Here is a 22380-nt window from a genome sequence, read left to right as displayed (position 1 = left end):
AATGTAAGTAGACCTTGAGTTTAAGCTCTGGTACTGTAGTGGTGAACATCAGCATTATAACCAATCTGTGTAGAAAGAGTTGTATTATACTTAACAATAAACTGCTGGATAAGCTATGAATAACCTTTCAAGACAAGGAGCACATGAATGAACTTATTTTAATTTCATACTGGTGCTGACCACCAGATGGCAGTGTAACATTTTGTTTACAAAAGGTTTTCCGAGACAGGGCACCATTGTCATTGTATCAAAATAAGATAAAATTATCACATTTATGAGCATATGGCGAATTGTGGCATATAGGAGGAGCAATGGAACTTGGAAAACTTGGAGAGCAGAGGGAAATTGGGTGGGGATAGGGGCGAGGGATGAAATGGAACGCACCTGCCCTCGTTCACTTCAGCCCAAACTAACTGCTCTAAACAATGTGCAGAACAGAATAAAAAACAATTACAGTGCCAAAGATTTGAGATACCTCATGAACAAGGTTTACATGACGAGTCAGCATTTATGCAAAAGTAACTAGGGGAATCGTAAGTCAATGGAACCATCAAAGTACTGTACCGGACCCTGACACTGATCCAACCAGTACAGAATGAAGACAGGAGAATGGAGTATGATGCAACTTTGTAGGCACCAAACACAATTGTAAACCAAATTCCATAGCCAATTCCAACCCAGCAATCATCTTATTCAAACTCACTGACTCTTTGTTTGGTTCTCATTGGTGAACTGAACTTTGTGACTCTGTTGGACATTGGTCACTAAAAAACAAAAGAGAACCAGGACACACTTGCGATTGTTGTGCATTGTGAGCTTGGAACTTTTCATGAAAATAGATCAAAATGCCTAACGTTAGTGGAGCTGAAGAACTGTTTTCAATGTGCAAGTATTGGCATGTAAGGTTATGAACTCAGTTTTCTAACAGTTTTTGTAATGACAGATATCATTTATAAGTTTTCACGGATTCAATTTATTATTGTTGAAGATAAGTAACTGGTCAATAACCATGACATGTACTTTACATATAATCATAAACATGCAATTATACAGGGTGGAGATAATTCCCTATGGTGTACTCTCGGTAAGTGATTGTCAAGGTTGTTGGGTTCACTTGGAAGGAACACATATTTTATTCTATTATGAATAGCTTAGCCTCATAAAGTCTACTCCAAGGTGCTGAAAATGAGAGTTCGCCCTAGAGTAAGTCGAACCTCAAATTGAAGAGGAACAATGCGGATTCCATCCTGGACGTGGAACAACGGACCAGCTCTTCACTCTCACAAGGATCCTGGATCCAGTCTACATGTGCTTTGTGGATCTTGAGAAGGCACATGACCGGTTTCCCCGGGAGATACTGTTGGAGGTGCTGCGGGAGTATGGGGTGAGGGGGTCACTTTTGTGGGCCATCCAATCTCTGTACACCCAAAGCAAGAGCTGTGTCCGGATCCTCGGCAGCAAGTCGGATTCGATCCCGGTGGGGGTTGGCCTCCGCCAGGGGTGCGCTTTGTCACCAATCCTGTTCATGATTTTCATGGACAGGATATCGAGGCGTAGTTGTGATGGGGAGGGGTTGCAGTTTGGTGGGCTGAGGATCTCGTCTCTGCTTTTTGCAGATGATGTGGTCCTGATGGCATCGTCGGTCAGTGACTACCCTCACCTATGGTCATGAAAGCTGGGTCATGACTGAATGAACGAGGTCACGGGTACAAGCGGCTGAAATGTGTTTCCTCAGGAGGGTGGCTGGAGTCTCCCTTAGAGATGGGGTGAGAAGTTCAGCCATCCGTGAGGAACTCGGAGTAGAGCCGCTGCTCCTTTGAGTTGAAAGGAGCCAGTTGAGGTGGTTCGGGCATCTGGTAAGGATGAACCCTGGGCGTCTCCCTAGGGAGGTGTTCCAGGCTCGTCCAGCTGGGAAGAGGCCTCGGGGGAAGACCCAGGACTAGTTGGAGAGATTAGATCTCCACACTGGCCTGGGAACGGGAAAGGGAAAGGGAAAGGGAAGTTTGGGGTCCCCTGCTCGAGCTGCTGCCCCCGCGACCCGACCCCAGATAAGCGGTTGAAGATGAGATGAGAGATATCAATAGCTTAATCAATTAGTTGGTCTGATTTATGTTCACATTTATATACATGCGCATAGTCACATTCTAACACCTTTATAACTGCAGTCATTTTTTGGCCAATGTGCTGTGTGTGCGCCATGTGGTTTTTTTCTGTGTCCAATCATTTATGCAAATAGGTGTGTGCCATAGCCGTGCCGTGAATGGTGGAGTGGTTCCAGGCCCTGGCTCTTGATTGGCTGCATGCTGAAAACTACCTGGTTTATAAAGAGCCAAGATGGCAGACGTCTGATGGCAGCAGGCATTCCTCATCCTCCTCATCTCCCAACAGGCCACACTTCAGTTCAGCTTTGTAGTCCTTTTGAGTAGTTCAGTTTCTTTGAGTAGTAGGGGTGGACTGTCACTTTTGTTAACATTGTTTTTTCTTGTTTATTTAGTTAGGGAGGTAAATCTTGTTTATTAAGGTTTATTATTTCCTACACAGGAACCTTTTGTTTGTTATTTTGGCCTTAGTCCACCCTGAAGCCTATAGCTCGGCTTATATATATCATTATATATTGTTGTCACTTTAACTATTTTTGTAAATAAAACCTTTTTCTTAGTATTCAACCAAATCATTGTTTGTGGCCACTTGGGACTTGGGGAAGATGGGGCTTTTTCATGTTGTGTCCTAGGCCCCCTAGACTGGGGCATAACAATCACATATTTCGCTTCATATTTCCATCGACACATAATTGCACATCAAAGGCAAGAGCTGATTTCATGTTTTGCCATGCTTACACCACATTTATAGCTCTACAACTCTTTGTTTGTTAATTTTGTAGAAATGTCAATACACAACGCAGACAAGGATTAATATGAGATGATTTGCTATACTTACAATACATTTAATAACCCCATAGAGAACTTCTGGAAAATCCTCTGTAACAAAGTAATGTGTAAGAAACCCACTCCAGTTAGTCAGATGTGCTGAAGTCATTCAAAGCTGTGGCCTCTAAACTTCCTGTTCATTTTTGAATCCTACAGAAGAAAACATCAATCTTCTCTTCTGACACAATGAACACTGTTCTCTCATTTTGCTCACTGTGTTCTAACAAAATAAAGGTTTTTGTTGAAGTTCCTTGGTTATTTAAAAAAACATGCTAGTACAGCAGTGGCCTAGACACAAATGATATTCTATCAAATTATGAACAATAAAAAATAACAGTATTTCAGAATAAATATATCATTAATGATTTGTTCTCTAATGTTGATCTCCAGTAAGTGAACCTTGAGTTGTTGTTTTTTGTTACTAAAATAAATGTAATGCTTAAATGTGTTAGCTGACCTGACTACAAAGACTCTAAGTTATTCACACATTAACTAATTCTCAATATAAATTCATACATTTTTGATTCAGAGAAAGAATATAGAAAATGAAGCATTTTTTCCTGAATCTAAAACAAATTGCACACACATACTAAAGTAGTCCTACATAAAAACCTGCTTCAAAAATTACAATTAATATTCAGTTAGTTTCTACGATGTAGGGACAAATCATTTGAAATCGAGTGTTACCAACATATCATTAGGAATTCCTAAAGATAAGATGCTTTATTCCATTGTTGTGATGTACATGAGCATAATTATGAGATGTGAAAGTCATGGGATTTCTGATTAAGGCATTGCACTCACATGGAAATATGCCTCTATTTGTGTACAGCAGTGGGGTTACGGATCAGTAGATGCAAGAAAAAAAACCTGGTTGTGTGTTCACGTGAACGCCGCATGCTTGATTTCTTTTATATACAGTTTATATACACCACGATGATGGAAGACGGGTGCTGAACAAAACTGTCACAATGTATCGGCAATGTGACACTAGAAAGTCCCACGAACACGTTAACACCTCATGCACGAATAAGGCTGAATGACGCTGGACTGGGGCCACACTGGGTGCTTGGCACATGTGATCAATGAAGCAGCACTAAGGGACCACCCACTTGCGAGGATCAGAAAGGTGGTTTCCAATTTCCACTTTATTAAGATTTTCTTTTATCATGGAGACAGGCTATTTTCGAATGTTCATGTTTAAAATCATATAACATATGAAATGATATACAGTATGAAAATAAATGCAAAGTTACATTTGTCTTATCATTGCCTTTTTCTGTTGTTGATCCAAAAAATGATCCGATCCGTGACTCAAAACCAAAGAACAGCTGCACATGTTCACTCAGTCATTTCTACTGTCTGTTGTTGTGCTTTCTTTGTTCTTCATCTGCTGGTTGCTGTGTTGACACACGGTAATAAGTGGTTCAAATACAAGTTACATTAAGCTAGATACATTAGCCAAGACAGCAGAGAAGCACATACATGCGGACAGTGTGTAAAGCAGGGAAAAAGGGGTACAATCATTAACCCGTTTGTTCAGTGTGTTGCTTTGATTTGTTTAGTTCACAAAAGAAAATTGCAATGACTGACACCTGTGTGCCTGAGCTGCACTTCCCTCACTGGACACTAGATGTCTCCAAGGAAACTGGATGTAATGAAGTGAATGAGGAAATATCTGGCTTCTCTATCTCGAAGGGGAATCATTATTAAAGTAGTACCGTAGTCCATAAGAATTAAGATATGTTGTTTCTAGCGGCCACTTTGGCGTTAGGATGTAACTGCAGGCGAGCCTCTGGGACCTCGTCTCCCAGAGTTGCTTTGGAAACCGAACAGTGTCGACTGTATGACGTCATCAGATTGACAGCTCTCATGATGCCTTCATTGTGAGTCAGCAGTAATGAAATGTTACTGCACCGTTCAAACACATAAGAGTGACCCTGACTCGGAATTCAGACTTGAACTTCCAATTCATTGCGCTTTTACTTGTCAGAAGGTGGAAGTTCCTGATTTCCGAGTACATTGAAACGCAGCATAGTCAGCAGTGATGAGCCTCAACTGACCAACCACTGCTCAGTGACGTGGCTTACATGATCAGTCACCATTGTTGTAACTCCCTCTGTGATAGATAGGAACGTAAAAGATAACTAAATAGATGAAAATCTTACAGATTAAAACTTAAAGTACAGGTTGAGATTTTATGTTGAAAAAGGTATTGCTCACTGTAATAATTCCTTCTCTCCATACTTACAACTACAAAGCAAATGTCAAAGGACAAAATCCACAGTCCTCATTCGTTACAAAAACGCATTCTAAGTTGCAGCGAAATAAGTCTTCTGAATCCAGTTCTGAATCTGCAAATCCAAATCCTTATGAATCCCTTATCACGTTTTTGGGTCATTTCATTGGAGGGGAAAAAGACGTCTCTAAGTTTAAATATATGCACAAGTTACCACACAGTATACCACACACGATCATCCCTAAACCACAGATTCTACTGCAAAAAAGACACACAGCAGCACAAACACACAGTGACTGCGATGTGAACGGGCTGCACTCCCTGCAAGCTGTTATTGGTTGGGGGCCACACAAACATATGGGGTCCCAAGATTATTATAAATATCCCACACACAGCAAAATAAGGAAAGAGGAAATCCAGGCACAGGGCGGGGTCTCTGCAGATACAGACACCCCCACACTCTTCCAGTGGGTCAGAAATTAGGATTGAGAGGGATTACTTTTGCGTTAGTTTATACATTGTTTTTTAGGGTATGAGGCATAACTTTATTATTACCTGAACGTTGGACTGCTACAGAACCATCTATCAGAACTATCCAAAGCGTCTTCGAAGTCTTTTTTTTTAAATTTTTTTTAAAGGAAATTACATATTTCTGTTCCTATTTTCTTGCTGTGGGTGAGATCCATTCTGGTTGTCATGTATGGGTTGCCATGACAACACACATCCAACAAACCCACTGCTAAATCCCGAATGATACTTTTCCCGTCAGAGTGAAAGGGGTTTACATGACGTAAATTTCGTCCGTTTGCCCTAAAGTCCGTGTGGACTGTATACACAAGCCATACACACCTACTGCACATGTAAACATGTCTGTCTATGCAGACACTCATGTAGTATCAACAGAACCACGTTCTGAGAAGTCACAGAGGTTCAGTCTAATTGACTCTGACAAGCTACTCTATGTGTATATGTACGTGTTAATGCCCTGTAAAAAAAACAAAAACATGTTGAAAGCATATCATTCATTCACACATTCACTTTTTTTTTTAGTATTTCCAAACCTGCATTGTTAGCGTTAAACAGGCTGGCAGTGTTTTTTCCATGCCTTTTGCTGGAGCATTGCGGTTTCTTGGTGTAATCCCACCCTCAGCAGGAACATGTATGGTGCCACCTGTGTCTTCATCTAAACGTAGCTACTTAGCACTGTCTCCACAAGGTACCTGGCTTTAGGACACTTCAGTTCTGGGGCTGTGTTGGTGCGCATTCAGCCATGCTCCGTCACAATGCATAAATGAGGATGTTCTGCCTTCAAAATGGCAGTATTGTGTGTGAATGAAAACCCAGAGCCTCACAGTAACCATTTCTCTTAAAGGTTGAATATGTAGAATCTTTATTAAAATATGTATTATATATTTTTTAAATTAATAAACCACGGGGCATCCTGAGAGGTACAGAATGAAAGTATTTATTTTCCATAAAAAAATATATTTAGTCTGAATTATTATTTAAAAACATTTTTGACGGGTTTGACAATGACTTTCTGTCCCGTTATGTTTCCATGGTAGCAGCCAATAGCGTTGGGCGTTGCTGGTTGCATGGGTTGTCTGTTGTTGGGTGCAGCTACTGTAGGCTGGCACTGGGTGAAATGGAGTTTGCCAATCCTGCAGTTGCTTCGGAGCCTCAGTGAAGGGAGCGTTATTTGTCCCAGCAGCTGAGTGAGTGGAGACGGGCAAAAACCAGAGTCAATATAGGCCGAGCATTCACTCCATGGACTGAGAGAAAGGAGAGAAACGCCATTAAAAGGCATGCCCAAATGGCTACGCTTCTCCTTGATCACTTACATCTTTACTTAGCTGGAACGGCTAACGCTAACTGTCAGTCAAACTCCTCTAATCCTTGTTTTTATGGTGTGATTTGCCAGAGGGGTTTGGTTCAAACAGACTCCGGTCTCCCGTCTCCTCATTTGACACAAGGCAACGAACCTGGCAACCCTACTGCTCAAATTTTTTGGCGGTGTTCTGCTCATTCTCCATATTCAACCTTTAACTGTGGCTGTCACTTCAAAACTTTCATATGCAGCATCATTTTATTTAAAATCCTAAAAATATGCCATGGTCACACCTTTCCAATTCAAACTGAACGCTGTCAATGCTCTCAGGGGCCAATTCACATAGAATGGATTGCGGTTGATATTACAGTGCAAACAAACCCCTAAAGTTTTGACCTTTTTTTCATCTGATTGTTATCTATGTGGCAAAGTATAAATGTTGCCTTTGTGGGCAGAATAACAACAGAGAGAAACAGAAGAATGAAATGTTCAGACAGACAGCAGCAGGCCCTGAGCGACGAGGTGCACAGGCATTCAGAAAGGAATTTAAACATGACAGATATTGAAGTGCTGTTGGTGTTTTCAAACGTTCAGACAGTAAAAGATGATTGAAGCGGAGGACACGCCATATAAATGCACTTCATTACCACCAACTCCCTGAAGATGCTAATAATTTCACTGTACCTGCATGACTGTTGGCACTGCTCTGTCAAGGACCATTTTTGCAATGAGGCTCAGAGACAGAACATGTCTGCATATTACTTCATTTAACACAGGAACGCAGAGCCCAGTTAGGGGTACATTTCACCATTTACAGGTGCTTTATGAATTACAGATTATTTTGTTCTATATTGTGCAGGTTTAGCGGCTGCAATCCTATTGTGAACTGGCCTGTTTGTTTCTTGGGTCCACCTAGCTAAAACTAATGCAGTCTGATACAACAGTCCTGCAATGACCCTCCCTCCATGAAGGTTCTAATGTTCAGTTGTGGATGTGTTGATTCAACTGTATTGTCATGTTGGAGGCTCAAGTTGGTGCTGCTGTTGAACTGTGTTGCATAAGTTTGTCCATGCATGTCATAGGCTAAATAAGAGAAACACCACACATCTAATTATTTGACAAAAAATGAATAGACACCTCTAAAACATTACAACTTTTATGAAGACAGGATTTGTTTCAGGTCTTGTTGTGTTAAGCCCAGTTCAGAATAATAATTTGCAACAGCCAATCAAGTCTGAGCAAAGTCGGCTGGTCAAGTCACTGAAAAACTGTCAGCTGGTTAAAAAGGCCGTTTTGAACGGAGGCTCAACGTGTGTGCGTTGCGAGAGAGAGAGAGAGAGAGAGAGAGAGAGAGAGAGAGAGAGAGAGAGAGAGAGAGGTTAGAACAGAAGTACAGAGAGACGTTGTTATGGAGATGATACATCGTCTCACTGGTGTGAACTGGCAGGTGTCAGGATGTTGCAGACCTGAACGTTTGAAGTAGTTATAAATCTCAACTCGTCTCGTTGCGAATCTTTGCTCTGAACTGGGCTTTTGACTACATTCGTTTTAGCTGGGTGGACCTAATAAACTGGCCACACAGTGTAGCTATCTGACCTCAAGGCAGAACTGTATAGACCTGTATTTTTTTTTTTTAAATGGTATATTTCATTGATATATCATTATGATTTCATTTCTTGCATGTAAAATGTCTGTGTAAGGTTCATAAAAATGTGAAGGTTTTCTTTTCATGTTGTTATGTTAAATCTGTTAAAGATGGAGGACCGAGGCAATATTTAGCATGTAGCTTTCAACTTGTTGAAGCTGTACAATCCATCCTGGAGGAGGGAGTTTATATTCAGAGACATGGCAGCAAAACTCTGTCCCACAACTCTTCAAAGTCTTTTTCATTTTCAGAAAAAAAAAAAGGATTTCTTTGTTTTTGCTTGTGGACTCTCTTCGTCCACTGACTTCCAGAGGCTTCCACCTTGTTCAGCTGAAGCACAGACACGTCTTCCTGGTCTGTTTTCTGCCCGTCTCCTGGGACTTGGCTCTCCTTTCAGTCTCCACTTCTGCTTCTAGCCTATTGCTGTCTGTGGATGAGACTGTCAGGAATGGTTTCTGCGTCTGACAGACAGGTGGCTGAGTAGCTTCAGTCTGTCTACTGGCCAGTCTTCTTCTCCTTCTGGAAACTGAAGCTGGTCCGGCGGCTCAGTTTCCGTTGCTTCTGGGCAAAGTAATCAGCCCGAGAGGTGCTGGCCCGGGACTCCAGGATATAGTTCACCTGAAAATAAACATTGTTTCATTCAGGATGTCTTTTAAAATGAAACATACAGTGTTGTATCTGACTTCACGTGCCTTTAACATAACGCAATGGAATTACAAAGACATTACATCATCAAAATTATCTTCATCCTAGTAACTATGGGTGCTGGTGAGGACATTCTTCATGACTCAACGTTTTTTACTGGTGACTCAGCTGATGATGAGCGCCAAAGGCACCAAGTCCCCCAGGGGTAGTGCTGGGCAGAACATTTGTATTCTTTTTTTTTTTTCCATGACTGGGTGTTACTTACTTATTTCATGTTTATAGTGGCTTATTCTGTTATATTGTCTGTGTTTTTTGGTCCATATTGAGATCAGGATTATTTGACACTATAATTCACTGACAGCCAGGACTAAACATGACTGCAGTGCACGACAGTCTGAGTATCATTATTGATCTTTTCTTTTAGCTAATGGAAATGGGTTTTCTAGACTGCAGTGTTATTGAAGCAGTTAATGTTAAAATGCTGTGGATGTGCTGTATGACTTTCACCAGCAGGTGTTGCCTGTGAGTCAGTAGCAGGATTACAAGCAGGAGGTGTAGAAAAAGAATACGTGTTCAGTTTTTTTGTACAGTATGGCGGAGTTGGTATTTAAACTGCACTTTGGGGATATACTTGTGCTTTACTTCCACCTACTGCTACCTACTCCTATATGGTATTTGAACAAGAAACAATGAAGACAACCCTGAATTGTAGTCTTACATCCCTCACTCACTCACTCATCACTCATCTTCAACCCCTTATCCGGGGTCGGGTCGCGGGGGCAGCAGCTTTAGCAGGGGACCCCAAACTTCCCTTTCCTGGGCCACATTAACCAGCTCTAACTGGGGGATCCCGAGGCCTCCTCACAGCTGGACATGCCTGGAACACCTCCCTAGGGAGGCGCCCAGGGGGCATCCTTACTAGATGCCCGGACCACCTCAACTGGCTCCTCTCAACGCAAAGGAGCAGCGGCTCTACTCTGAGTTCCTCACGGATGGCTGAACTTCTCACCCTATCTCTAAGGAAGGCTCCAGCCAACCTCCTGAGAAACCCATTTCGGCCACTTGCACCTGCGACCTTGTTACATGCCCAGACTAAACCTAAACTGTGAAAACCTTTGAAAAGAAAAACATGGCAGAACACAGAGGTCAAAACTCACCTTCAGCACTATTTCATTGACGGTAGCAGCATCAGACTCAAAGAAGAGCGGCTTGTAGTCATGGTTACTGAGATAAGTAAGCTTAAATATTGCATGACCTGTGAGACACAGAGGAAAAACTTGTTTAATTGGACAAACAACAGAAAAGATGCACATATCACACAAAAAGAGAGAGCACTGTAAATGATCCAAATATAAAAGCCATCTGATTCGTCATAGGACACACATTTGTTAATAAGATTAAGTCAAATGTTTGGCGCGCACGCACGCAGCACGTTCGCTAGTTAAAATGACAAAAATCACTGTCGTCAAATCCCATCAGCAATTATATCAGCATTACATGAATTCTCTGAGTAGTTAGTTTGTAACACCACTGAACCATCAAGAGTGGACCGGCCAATAGTAAAGGGTCCCTGTAAAAAGCAGTGGTGGAATGTGGCTAGCTACAAATGCACTCAAGAACTCTGTGATTAAGTATAATTTTGAGGTATTTCTGCTTCACTTGAGTGTTTCCATTTCATGCTCCTTTCTGCTTGCACTCCACTGCATTTGGGAGGTATTGTACTTTACTGCACTGCATTTGTCTGATGGCTTGCACCTGGGCCGCATACCTTGCACCCTGCACACTGACAACAATTGCTGCTGTAGCACTGCCAGCCTTTCTCCACTGAGTTTTGCCTATCATAATGGCCATAAATAACTTAACTAATGCACACACTACTTACCCCAGCATTCAATTCAACGCTATTCAATTTTATTTATAGTGCCAAATCATAACAAAAGTTATCTCAAGACACTTTAAATATAGAGACGGTCTAGACACAACTGACTTCTTTATGATTTACAGACACAACAAGCAGCACAAGTTGCATGGCCCCATGCATGTTTGTGTTATACTTTGCAGGGCCCAGTTGTAAGCATGTTATTGTACAATATCTGTCAGAAGAAATAAAATATGGACTCAAAGGCCTGACTGACACCACAATAAGACTTTTTTAGCGTTTAAGGCATACTGATCTTGAAGATCCTTTTAGCTTCAAAATCAATGTTCTGCAGCCAGCAGCTTCATTTATGTTGATATTTAATGGGCCATAAATATGTAAATATCCTGATTTTTTTTTGCAATATATGGATTATCTTCCTCTTTTTATCTTTCGCTCACTCCCTCTCAACCTACTCACAAAGCTGGTAATCTCCTTGATCTCATATTTACCAGGAACTGCTCTACCTCCAACCTCACTGTAACTCCACTTCATGTCTCCAACCACTTCTTCATATCCTACTCTCTCCCACTCTCCACATCTGACAACCCATCAACAGATACAGTACCTGTCCGTCGCAACATCTGATCCCTCTTTCCCTCCTCTTTGGTCTAATCTGTGCTTTCAGCCCTCCCTTCAACTAACTCTCTCACTCATGCATCCCAACTCTGCCAGAGACACTCTCCTCTCTACTCTGTCCCCTTACTTCACGGCGAGTTCGTAAGTCCTTCCGAGCCCCGTGATTTTCTGACTCAGTGTGTGCTGAGAAAGCCACTCTACGGACAGCAGAAAGAAAATGGTGGAAATCAAAACACCCTGATGACCTGCTTACCTATCAATCCCTTCTCTCCTCCTTCACTGCCTCCATCTCTGCTGTCTTTCTCTCAGACTAAAATTCGATCCTCCTCAAACCCCAGAAAACTCTTCTCCATCTTCTCTAACCTCCTTCACGCCCCAATCCTCCTCCTCCATCCTCCCTTCTACCAAGCAACTTTGTAAAATACTTCACAGAAATGGTGGATGACATACGCTCTTCATTCTCCGCCCCACCTCCTGATCTCACCTTTCCACCAATCTCATCTTCATCCCCTTTGCTATCCTCTTTCACCCCCCTATCTCCTGATAAAGTTCTTACCTGAATAACCTCGGCCCGCCAACCACCTGCCCCCTTGACCCATCCCTTCTCACCTTTTCCAGTCAATTACCCCTACCAGCTACAGACCGGTGTCTCTTCTTCCATTTCTCTCCAAAACACTGGAGCGTGCTGTCTTTAACCACTCTCTTCCTACCTTCACCTGAACAAACTTCTTGATCCTCACCAGTCTGGTTTTAAGGCTGTCCACTCAACAGAAACTGCCCTTCTTGCTGTCACTGAGCATCATCACATGGATAGGGCAGCCTTTCTCTCGTCTGCACTCATCCTCTTGGACCTTTCTGCAGCATTTGACATAGTTAACCATCAGATCCTTGTTTCCACCTTTCAGGAATTAGGTATCTCAGGCTCTGCACTCTCCCTGCTCACATCCCGCCTATAAAAACGCACATACTGAGTAACTTGGAGAGGCTCTGTGTCAGAACCCTGTCCACTTACTACTGGGGTCCCTCAAGGTTCAGTCCTGGGTCCCCTCCTCTTCTCTCCGTACACCGACTCTCAGTTCTGTTATTCACCCACATAGTTTGCCCTTCACAGCTGCGCAGATGACACCCAACTTACTCTCTCTTTTCCTCAGTCCGACACACGCGAGTGTGTCGGACTGAGGAAAAGAGAGGGTAAGTTGTAAGAGTAAGATCTGCTACAAAGTTGCTTGTAGCAGATCTGATCTCTGGCTGTCTGACTGACATTTCTCAATGGATATCCACACACCACCTGAAACTCAACCTAGACAAGACAGATATTCCTTGCTGTAAAAAAAACCTTACCATCACCCTTGAAAACTCTGTGGTAGCCCCCACCCTTTCCGCATTCGACTAAGTCATGACTGTTTGCTGTCCTCAATCCCAAATGATGGAATGAATATATATGATCCCAATCGACATTCGGAGAGCAGAAAGTGTACACATCTTCCACCACAGGCTGAAAACGCATCCCTTTTGACTGCACCTTGGCTAAGGAGATTTTTTGAACGGAAAAAAAAAATTGCACATATATAGTATGTAGCACTCTCTAGTTTGGCTTATTTGAAGCTAACACACTGACTAAATTCTAGCTCTTCTGGTTGGTACCCTAATGGTTGAATACACTTATTGGAAGTCTCTTTGGATAAAAGCATCATCTAAATGAAATGCAAATGAGCAATCTCTATCTGCTGCATGAAGATCATGTAATATGATGGAAAGCTACAGAGCAGCTAATAAATCGACATTGAGCTGAGGAAATTAAGGTTCAAGAGGACTCAATTTTAGCACACAGTCTTAAGTGAAAAGCTATGATGGGCTGAGCATGTATCTGGATGTGTGCAACTGAAAACATATATTAAGGAAGAAAATAGGACTGTGTCAGAGAGGTGGCTTCTACTGTTAATAGCATGAAGAGACGTAGAAGTGGTCCACTCACTGGGGCTTCTCTCCTCTACAAGGTCACAGGCACAGAGGTGGTCCGAGTCAATCGAGATGGGTTTCTGTCGAATCCAGAACTTGGTACTGGCCTTCTGATTGGTGACAGGATCGATCTCTACTTTCTCTCCTGAAACGCCTGAAGAAAGAAAAAATCATGTCAGTTTATGAATGGAAAACATATTCCATAAACATACAGACATGATGTTACAAAAAAATGAAGTTTGTGGCTGGAGGTCTTGCAGAGGATTACAGTTTTGTCATCCAGAATGTAGCACAGTCTCACCATTGGAACTAGTCTCGAGTCACCATTTGTCTGTTATTGGAGGGGCAGTGAGGGAAAATCTCAGCATGTTTCATGTGCTGCAATTTCAGAACAACTGACCCACAACTGAGGTTTATGTTAGCCAGCATCAGGTTCAGTTGTTCGGCTGATGAAGTTATTGACGGCCAAATTGTCAGTTGGGCAATATGTCAAATAAATAAATTTATTAATTAATAGCATAACCCTATGTATAACACTATAACACTTAGGGGTGGAACGGTTGACAAACGTTTTACGTTCACATGAACAGGTGAACTGTGAGCGTTCACATGAACAGGTGAACTGTGAGCGTTCACATGAACAGGTGAACTGTGAGCGTTCACATGAACAGATTAACGGTCACAAGAACAGATGAACACATGAATGTTCACATGAAAATTCACATGAACCGATTAATGTTCACATGAACAGATGAACGCTAACATGAACAGATGAACGGTGAACGTCCACATGAACAGATGAACGTTCACATGAACAGGTGAACTGTGAGCGTTCACATGAACAGGTGAACTGTGAGCGTTCACATGAACAGGTGAACTGTGAGCGTTCACATGAACAGGTGAACTGAGCGTTCACATGAACAGATGAACTGAACGTTCATATGAACAGATGAATTGAACGTTCACATGCACAGATGAACGTTCACATGAACAGATGAACGTTCACATGAACAGATTAACGTTCACGTGAACAGATGAACGTCACGTGAACAGATTAATGTTCACATGAACAGATGGTCGTTTGCATGAACAAATGAACGGTGAGTGTTCACATGAACAATGTTTGGCTTTCTTCACTGGCTATATTGCACGGAGCAGAAACACATACAGGGACTAGTACGGGGGAGTGAAATGTCCATGCAGGTGCAGGTCTTTAAAGCAGAGGAAATAATTAATTTGGGTGGGTGGCAGGTGGAGTACACACTGATTTAGAGTCGATTTTACAATTTATACTGTACTATAACACTAGGGATCATCAGTTGTGGAGGATAATGACTTTTTACATTACATTACATTAAGCTGACGGTTTTATCCAGAGCGACTTCCATTCAAACCCATGCACAGCACAGGGAGCTCAGTGGTGAGGGTTCAGTGTCTTGCCCAAGGACACTTTAACATGTGGACCAGAGGAGCTGGGGATAGAACAGCTGAACAGGTCTCTGCTGATCGTGGTGGTGCTTGCTGCCGTGGTCCTACATGACGCTTCCTGCTGCTATTGTCACTGTTACTCATATATACTATCACTAGTTTAATAAACTATAAAATTTGTAGCTGTATCGTAGCTGCTATTGCCACTACTCATCATTGATCATGTTTGCCACCATAATTATTATCATTTTCATATTCTGTCACCTTAGCTGTGCTTGTTTCTACTATTCTGTTGTATTAACTGCCTTAACATATACGTCATATTCACATTACTATAAATATTATAGTTACTGTTAGGCTTTGCTTGCATCTCTGGAAGTGTGTCTGTCTGTCTCTCTCTGTCCATCTGTGTGTCTTTTCTCTCTTTCTCTCTCCTTTTCTTCCTCCCCAACCGTTCAAGACAGATGGCCGTCCTCCACAGAGCTGGGTCTGTCTGACGTTCCTGCCTGTTATAGGGAAGGTTTTCGTTGCCACTGTACTCTACAGAGGAATTGTTGGGTCTATGTAAATCATAAATAAGTCATTGAGTGTGGTCTTTACCTACTCTGTAAAGTGTCCTGAGATAACTTTTGTTATGATTTGACACTATAAATAAAATTGAATTGAATTGAATTGAACTTTGGTATGGGGAACAACCACTATACCCCCGGAGCCACAGTCGAGCCCAGGTGTTAGCCATATGGATGCATATCTCATTTGCAGAGTTTTCACTTTAAAATGACTCAGCCAAAAACATCAAAAAAAATAAAATCAGTCGAAGAACAAACTGCTGCATACATGAAAAAAGTTATGTGAAATATTTCAAACAAATGTTACTGTAACTGTTACTTTTGGAGGTGGGGAAAACTGATGACACGTCTGAGTTTAACAGCCTGTAGTAAGCAGTATGTACCTAGCTGGACATCTGTGGTGAAGCGCAGCTTGTGGATCATGCTAATCTTGAAGGACTTATAATGATGACTGCTCAACATGTCTTGGACGGTGGTGATGTCAATAGGAGGGTCTTCCTCTGAGCTCTCCTCACCCCTGGAGCCTGGGGACACAAGGAAAATCCATCACAAAAACAATCTAAAAGGATAACTTAGGAGCATTGCTGCACAAAAAAAGATTGTGCTGTGTTTTAGGGATATCTGGGGCCTCATTTATAAAACTGTGTGGTGCACATTTGCACGCAATTTTTCCTTTATAGATACCGATAAATTCCGCCCAGTGTCATCCCACTTTTACTCCCACTATCTACCATAAATGGCGTATGCTACATAGCTCATGAATATGGATGCTATCTAAATGAGGACGGTAGATTGACCGAGGTGGGGAAAATGACACAGAAGAAGACAGAATAAGCAAGGTAAATTGCCTAAATTATCCTAAGATGTGGAATCACCATCGAAACTCCTGTGTAAGAGGCAAGGTGAGGAGTGTAACAACATCGGTAGTCATTCATTGAGAGGATAAGGCAGTTGTGGTGGTAACCTACTGGGATTACTTACTGTTTTCTCTGACCAGGCAAAACTCCAGAGTGCTCTGGCTCTCCAGTGTAGAGTCCAGGTCTACTGCAACGTTTGGCTCCGACTGCTTCTCCAAACGATACATGGGCCCTGTTGTACAATTATGGAGTCAGACGACAAAAACAAACATTAGCTTTTTAAAAGTTCTAGAATTAAGTGGTGGACATCTCTCTTGCTGAAGCTCAAAAGCCTCATCTATTGTGCTTTTCCTTATATATATATATATATATATATATATATATATATATATATATATATATATATATATATATAATGTTACAGTGTGGGATGTTCATATTAAATGGGGTTAAACCGTCAGATAATTAGGTCCAGAACGTTTCCAACAGTGTTTCCTACTCTCGGCTCAGTCCGTGTCCAGTCCAAATCTTGGTTGCTGATTTCTTCCCTGTTTCGGATCACATTCCTGCTGGAACATGTCCACTTGAGTAGCTTTTAGTTTGGTTGATTGTACGGTACAGAGACAGCGAGAGCAGAGTGGAGATGTATAAGACTCAGAAACACTGACCAATCAGAGCAGACTGGGATTTTGGGGAGGGGTCTTAAAGAGACAGGAGCTGTAACAGAGGGTGTCAGAGTGAGCATTCCAGTCAGCATTTGCTTTCATGTTTTCAATATACTAAGGCTGAACAGAATTTTACATATAGTTAATACGTACATATATATTTTTATATACCATTCCACTTCCCACATCAGCAGTTTATATTCTATATAGCAAAGGTTTAGCAAAGGTTTAAACAGAAATTAAAGCTGCAAGCAGTGATGAACAGGCCCTCGCACCCGGTGCACATCGGGGGAACTGGCCGGACTCTGGCCGGTGAGTTTGCGTGTCTCAGCTAGCTTTGAACACTGCACGAAGGGCATGGGTCAACATGCAATTTATGGAAACTTTTGCCCCACTTAATGCGTCCACCGTGTGGCACTAGAGAGCACCTATCCAAAGAAGCTTTGCCTTGCTATAACTCAAATGAAGAACACACATTGAAAATTTGAAGTGAATCGGATGAAGTTTGTCATATTAGGCTGACTTCCTGTTCCCAACAGGTGGCGCTGTGGCTGTGAGGTAATATTGAGATGTTGGTGTGTTCAGGCTGAGAGTCTTGTCAATCTTAAGAAATCTGGTAAACATTCGACAATGTATGCTTAAGTTACAGCAACTTTCTGTTTCATAACATGACTGTAAAACTAAACAACATGACGTAATCACTAAGGTCTTTAGACGGTACAGGTTGATTTTGAAGGTGATGGGATTCAAACTCTAGGAGGAGTACATTAAAGTATGATACCATCAAAAAGCCACATATTTCCTGTCCCCAATAGGGGGCGCTCTGGCTATTAGTGAATTGATATGGGCTTCTGTTCAGGCCAGGACTCTCATCAGCCATTTGGTGAAGATTGGACAATGTATGCTCAAATTACAGCAACTTCCTGTTTTATAACGTGACACCAATATTCACCAACACAGCACGACCACATGCTCCAGAAAAATTAAATGATATGAGGTAACTTCACACACACACACACACACACACACACACACACACACACACACACACACACACACACACACACACACACACACACACACACACACACACACACACACACACACACACACACACACACACACACACACACACACACACACACACACACACACACACACACACACACACACACACACACACACACACACACACACACACACACACACACACACACACACACACACACACACACACACACACACACACACACACACACACACACACACACACACACACACACACAATACTGGCCAGTTTTGAAGTCAATCAGGTTAAATCTCTAGGAGGAGTTTGTTAAAGTATGACACGTGCAAATGATGGAAAATGGCCATGAAATCGAAAATGGCAGCTTTGTTCAGGGCGGGGCTCTTGTCATGCATGAGACATTTGGGGCAAATTTACGCAATTATTGCTCAAGTTATAGTTGCTTACTCTGTTCTGATGAGACGGCAATGTTTATGGCCACACCACGGCCACACCCTCCAGAAAAAACGATACGATATGAGGCAACTTTAATCACTAACGTCTTTGGACGGTACAGGCTGATTTTGAAGGTCATGGGATTCAATCTCTAGGAGGAGTTTGTTAAAGTATGACACCATCAAAAAGCCACATATTTCCTGTTGCCAATAGGGGGCGCTCTATGAGTATATGAGAATATACAGATGGGGTTCTGTTCAGGGCCGGACCCTCATCAACCATCAGAAGTTTGGAGCAGATTGGGCAATTTGTGCTGAAGTTATTAGCTACTTTCTGTTTCATGGAAAAACGCTAATATTTGCCACCATGCCACAGGCACAAAAAACAGAACGGTATGAGGTAACTTTGATCACAAGGGTTTTGAGATGTTACGAGCCAATTTTGATGTTGATCAAGTTAAAGCTTTAGAATGAGTTCTTTAAAGTACGGCACTATCAAAAGGCCAAATATGGACTTATGTTTCATATTCGGCTCAAAATGGCTGACTTCCTGTTGGGTTTTGGATATGGCTTGTTGAGGCTTTTTCCTGAGTCTCCTCACTCTCTATGAGCCAACTGATTTTCGTAACTCCAGGTGAAACCTTATCGAGGGGCTCAATTTTAGCAACTTTTTGGGGGGCGCTACTGAGGCATTTTGCCACGCCCATGCATGAGACCCATAAAATACCTTAATTTACACTAGCTGACGCTGTCGGCGCTCGCACCCTAAATACGTTGTTAAAAAAATCAGGCACTCACAGCGACATCCCCTGAGCTCTGGTAGCCTATTTGCAGTTCAAACAGCCCATCATGTGAGCTAGCCATTACCACTTCTCCAAATATCACCAGTCTGCCTGATAATGTGCACAAGCACCATTCAATACACCCATATATACTGGTACATGCCACATGGGATAAATTCCACTGCAGCCTTCCAGCACATCATATTTCAAAGCCAGCTCTACTCAGCCAGGTCAACTACTGTACTTTCATCCCTGTTTCTTCCACAGCCCAACACTTAATCAGCACTATATGGTCATGGTGTCAGAATTTACGAATTATTACCTGTTATTATTGAGCATTTTTAAGTGTTTCAAATATCCATAATCCACCATCTGATTAGGGAGACAGAGCAGAAAGTCATCGGGGATAAGCACTCTGCTCCTCAGGGAAAGAGGATGAAATAAATGTATGTCAACATTAAAGCTGTCCTTCTGTTCCTATGACTTCAAGTGTTAAAGAGGTAGTTTGGCTTTTTTGTGGTGTGGTTGTATGAGGTACTTATCCATAGTAACTGTGTTAGCTACGGTAGATGACGGTCAGCATGCCCTCAGTTGGGAGAAGCAGACAGCACTACTGGAAAATAGGCAATGTACTTCAGTCTCTCTCTCTGCAGAAGTTTTTAAACACCTGCTTTAAAAACAGTTTTGAATGTTTGAGTTGCTACAGTGGAACATACATTTCAACATAATTTCCGAGCAATGGAGAGTGAGGTGTACCCAGCATGCCTTTCAGCTGTGTAAAAAATATTGACAGGGTTTCGTTCTGTCCTTCACACAGATCACTGCGAGTGCTTTTCAAAAGCCTGTCAGATCTGGTTGATTTGCTCATTTTCCTTGATATTTGTGCTAATAGAGTAGCAGCTAAAAGGTAAAGGGAGGAACATGAATTGTAAAAGCTTTTTTTCAGGGGTTTTTATTTATCAGGACATCTGAAGAGTGACAGGACACAGGGGGGGAGGGAGAGAGAGAGAGTGAGTGAGTGAGTGAGTGAGTGAGAAAATGCATTGAGGACTTTGTCCTCTGCACGTATGAAGGGCGACTGCTCTAACCACTGAGCCCCTAGGCGCCCCAGTGAACTACAGTTTAATGTGACAACACAACAAGTTTACAGTAAATAAATGTAATGAAGCACTTCAGCTGAGTACAGTTTGAGTTACAAACACATTACATCTTGACAAACTTCTGTCAGAGAAGTAACCAGACACATTGCCTCCAGTTCTGTTCTGAAGTACATTGCTATTTCTTGTAGTAAATTAAATAATTCTTTCGAAAGTTTCTCACTTTGGCTCTGAGGCAGCTGCGTGTGTGCTCTCTCTTAGGAATCATTCCCTCATTCATTCACTCACTCACTATCCCCTATATAATGTTTATTAAATAGTGCACAATATAGGGAATGACCAAACCAGATTTCAGACACTAAACTACAATTTCTAACAAATCGTACAGCTGTAAACCTGTTTTACTACCCTCAAATTAGCTGTGCATTGTGGGTGTTTTATAGTGGACTATATATTGAATGAAATTAACCAGGGAGAATTCGAACACCACTACAAAATGATGTACACACTATATAGTGCACAACTTATATGACATGGAATGATTTCGAACACAGCTACTAGCCCTTTCTCAATAGCAAGTATTCCAAGTTAGGACTTGTGAGCTTAGAAGTTCAGATTTGGCCAGTTCGACTCCGGAGGATGGGAGGAAGCAGTACGACCGTTAATGTGCAATGCATTCTGGGTTAACTGGCTGTCTGAAGTCCACACAAGACACCTCCGATACATTTTCGACAAAATGGATGGAGCAAGTCACATCTGGGCATTTGGAACGTACTTGGCGAGATGCAGACTATTCAATTGGAACAGGACTTGGGCTGTGACTGATGAAGTTTCACAAGTCCACCAGAAAAGTACACCCACAACACTATCTGATTGGCTATTACTCATTTGACGTATAGCCAATCAACACTTAGGCCTTGTGTGACTGACAAACACAAAAGGCGCGTTTCCATTAGGGTCAAATGTGGCCGCTCGGAAAGTTTCAGGCCACGCCCTGTCAAATGGCCGTTCACTCGCGTGGTTTCCATTGCATAAAAAAGGCCCCCGTGACTCCGGAGGTGACGTTTCACTCTGAATGGGTTTAGATCGCCGGTGATCAGCTGATCAGTGATACAGCGGCGCTTCGTTCGCTTCTTCCTCCAAGTGAGAAATATAGAATAGTTGCAGCTTGATGAGAGAGAGAGAGAGAGAGAGAGAGAGAGAGAGCATGCAGCAAAGGGCCGCAGGTCAGAAGCCAGAAGGGGAGGGTATTGTCATTACCTGAGCCTTTCTGTGAGCCTTTCCTCTTCTTGAGTGCTTTCTGGAGTATTTCCTTCATGGTTACCTTCAGACTATCCACAGGGATCAAAGAGAATCCATGAGCAGCATTTCTAAAAGGGAAAAAAGGCAACTTCTAGTACATATCTTACAAACACAACAGCGCAGATGGTGTGCAACTATAGACTGTATAAAAAATGGACGTAGCATACTCGTCGGGGTACGTTCTTTTCAACTTGACCCAATTGTCCCAGTCTCCTTCTTGTCAGACTTTGACTCCACCTCATTTCCTCTTACCAAAAAAGGGCATGTATGGGGGGAGGGACATATGTCCATCTGGCTGACGTTTACCTCTGAGGATAAGTGAGGGCCAGAGGCTAGCTGTCACTCAAGAGGCCACACCTCTAACTATTCATAAACTTTTATAAATACTAGCATGGTACAAAAATATTCACCCCCCTCAGTGTTGTCATGGAGATATGACCTAAATATACAGACTAGAATGTTTCTTAGTACCAGGCCTT

At 42.2% G+C, this 22380-nt stretch overlaps 1 protein-coding gene across 1 annotated transcript in view; it reads right to left on the bottom strand.

The window, feature by feature from the left end:
• Positions 1–4109: 4109 nt before the first annotated feature.
• Positions 4110–22380, bottom strand: part of mapkap1 (MAPK associated protein 1) — a 34526-nt gene continuing 16255 nt past the window's right edge. The window contains exons 7-12 of the mRNA XM_083929586.1: positions 21860–21969; positions 16719–16826; positions 16121–16261; positions 13757–13894; positions 10442–10539; positions 4110–9257 (exon numbers count right to left, since the gene is read on the bottom strand). Coding sequence (XP_083785712.1) covers positions 9135–9257; positions 10442–10539; positions 13757–13894; positions 16121–16261; positions 16719–16826; positions 21860–21969 — 718 coding nt within the window. The 3' untranslated portion in view covers positions 4110–9134. The remainder of the gene's footprint in view (positions 9258–10441; positions 10540–13756; positions 13895–16120; positions 16262–16718; positions 16827–21859; positions 21970–22380) is intronic.

Source organism: Echiichthys vipera (genome assembly GCF_963691815.1).
Source record: "Echiichthys vipera genome assembly, chromosome: 16".
NCBI classification, from domain to species: Eukaryota; Metazoa; Chordata; class Actinopteri; order Perciformes; family Trachinidae; genus Echiichthys; species Echiichthys vipera.
Note: the sequence above shows the minus strand (reverse complement) of the source record. Positions and strands in the feature narration are given on the sequence as shown.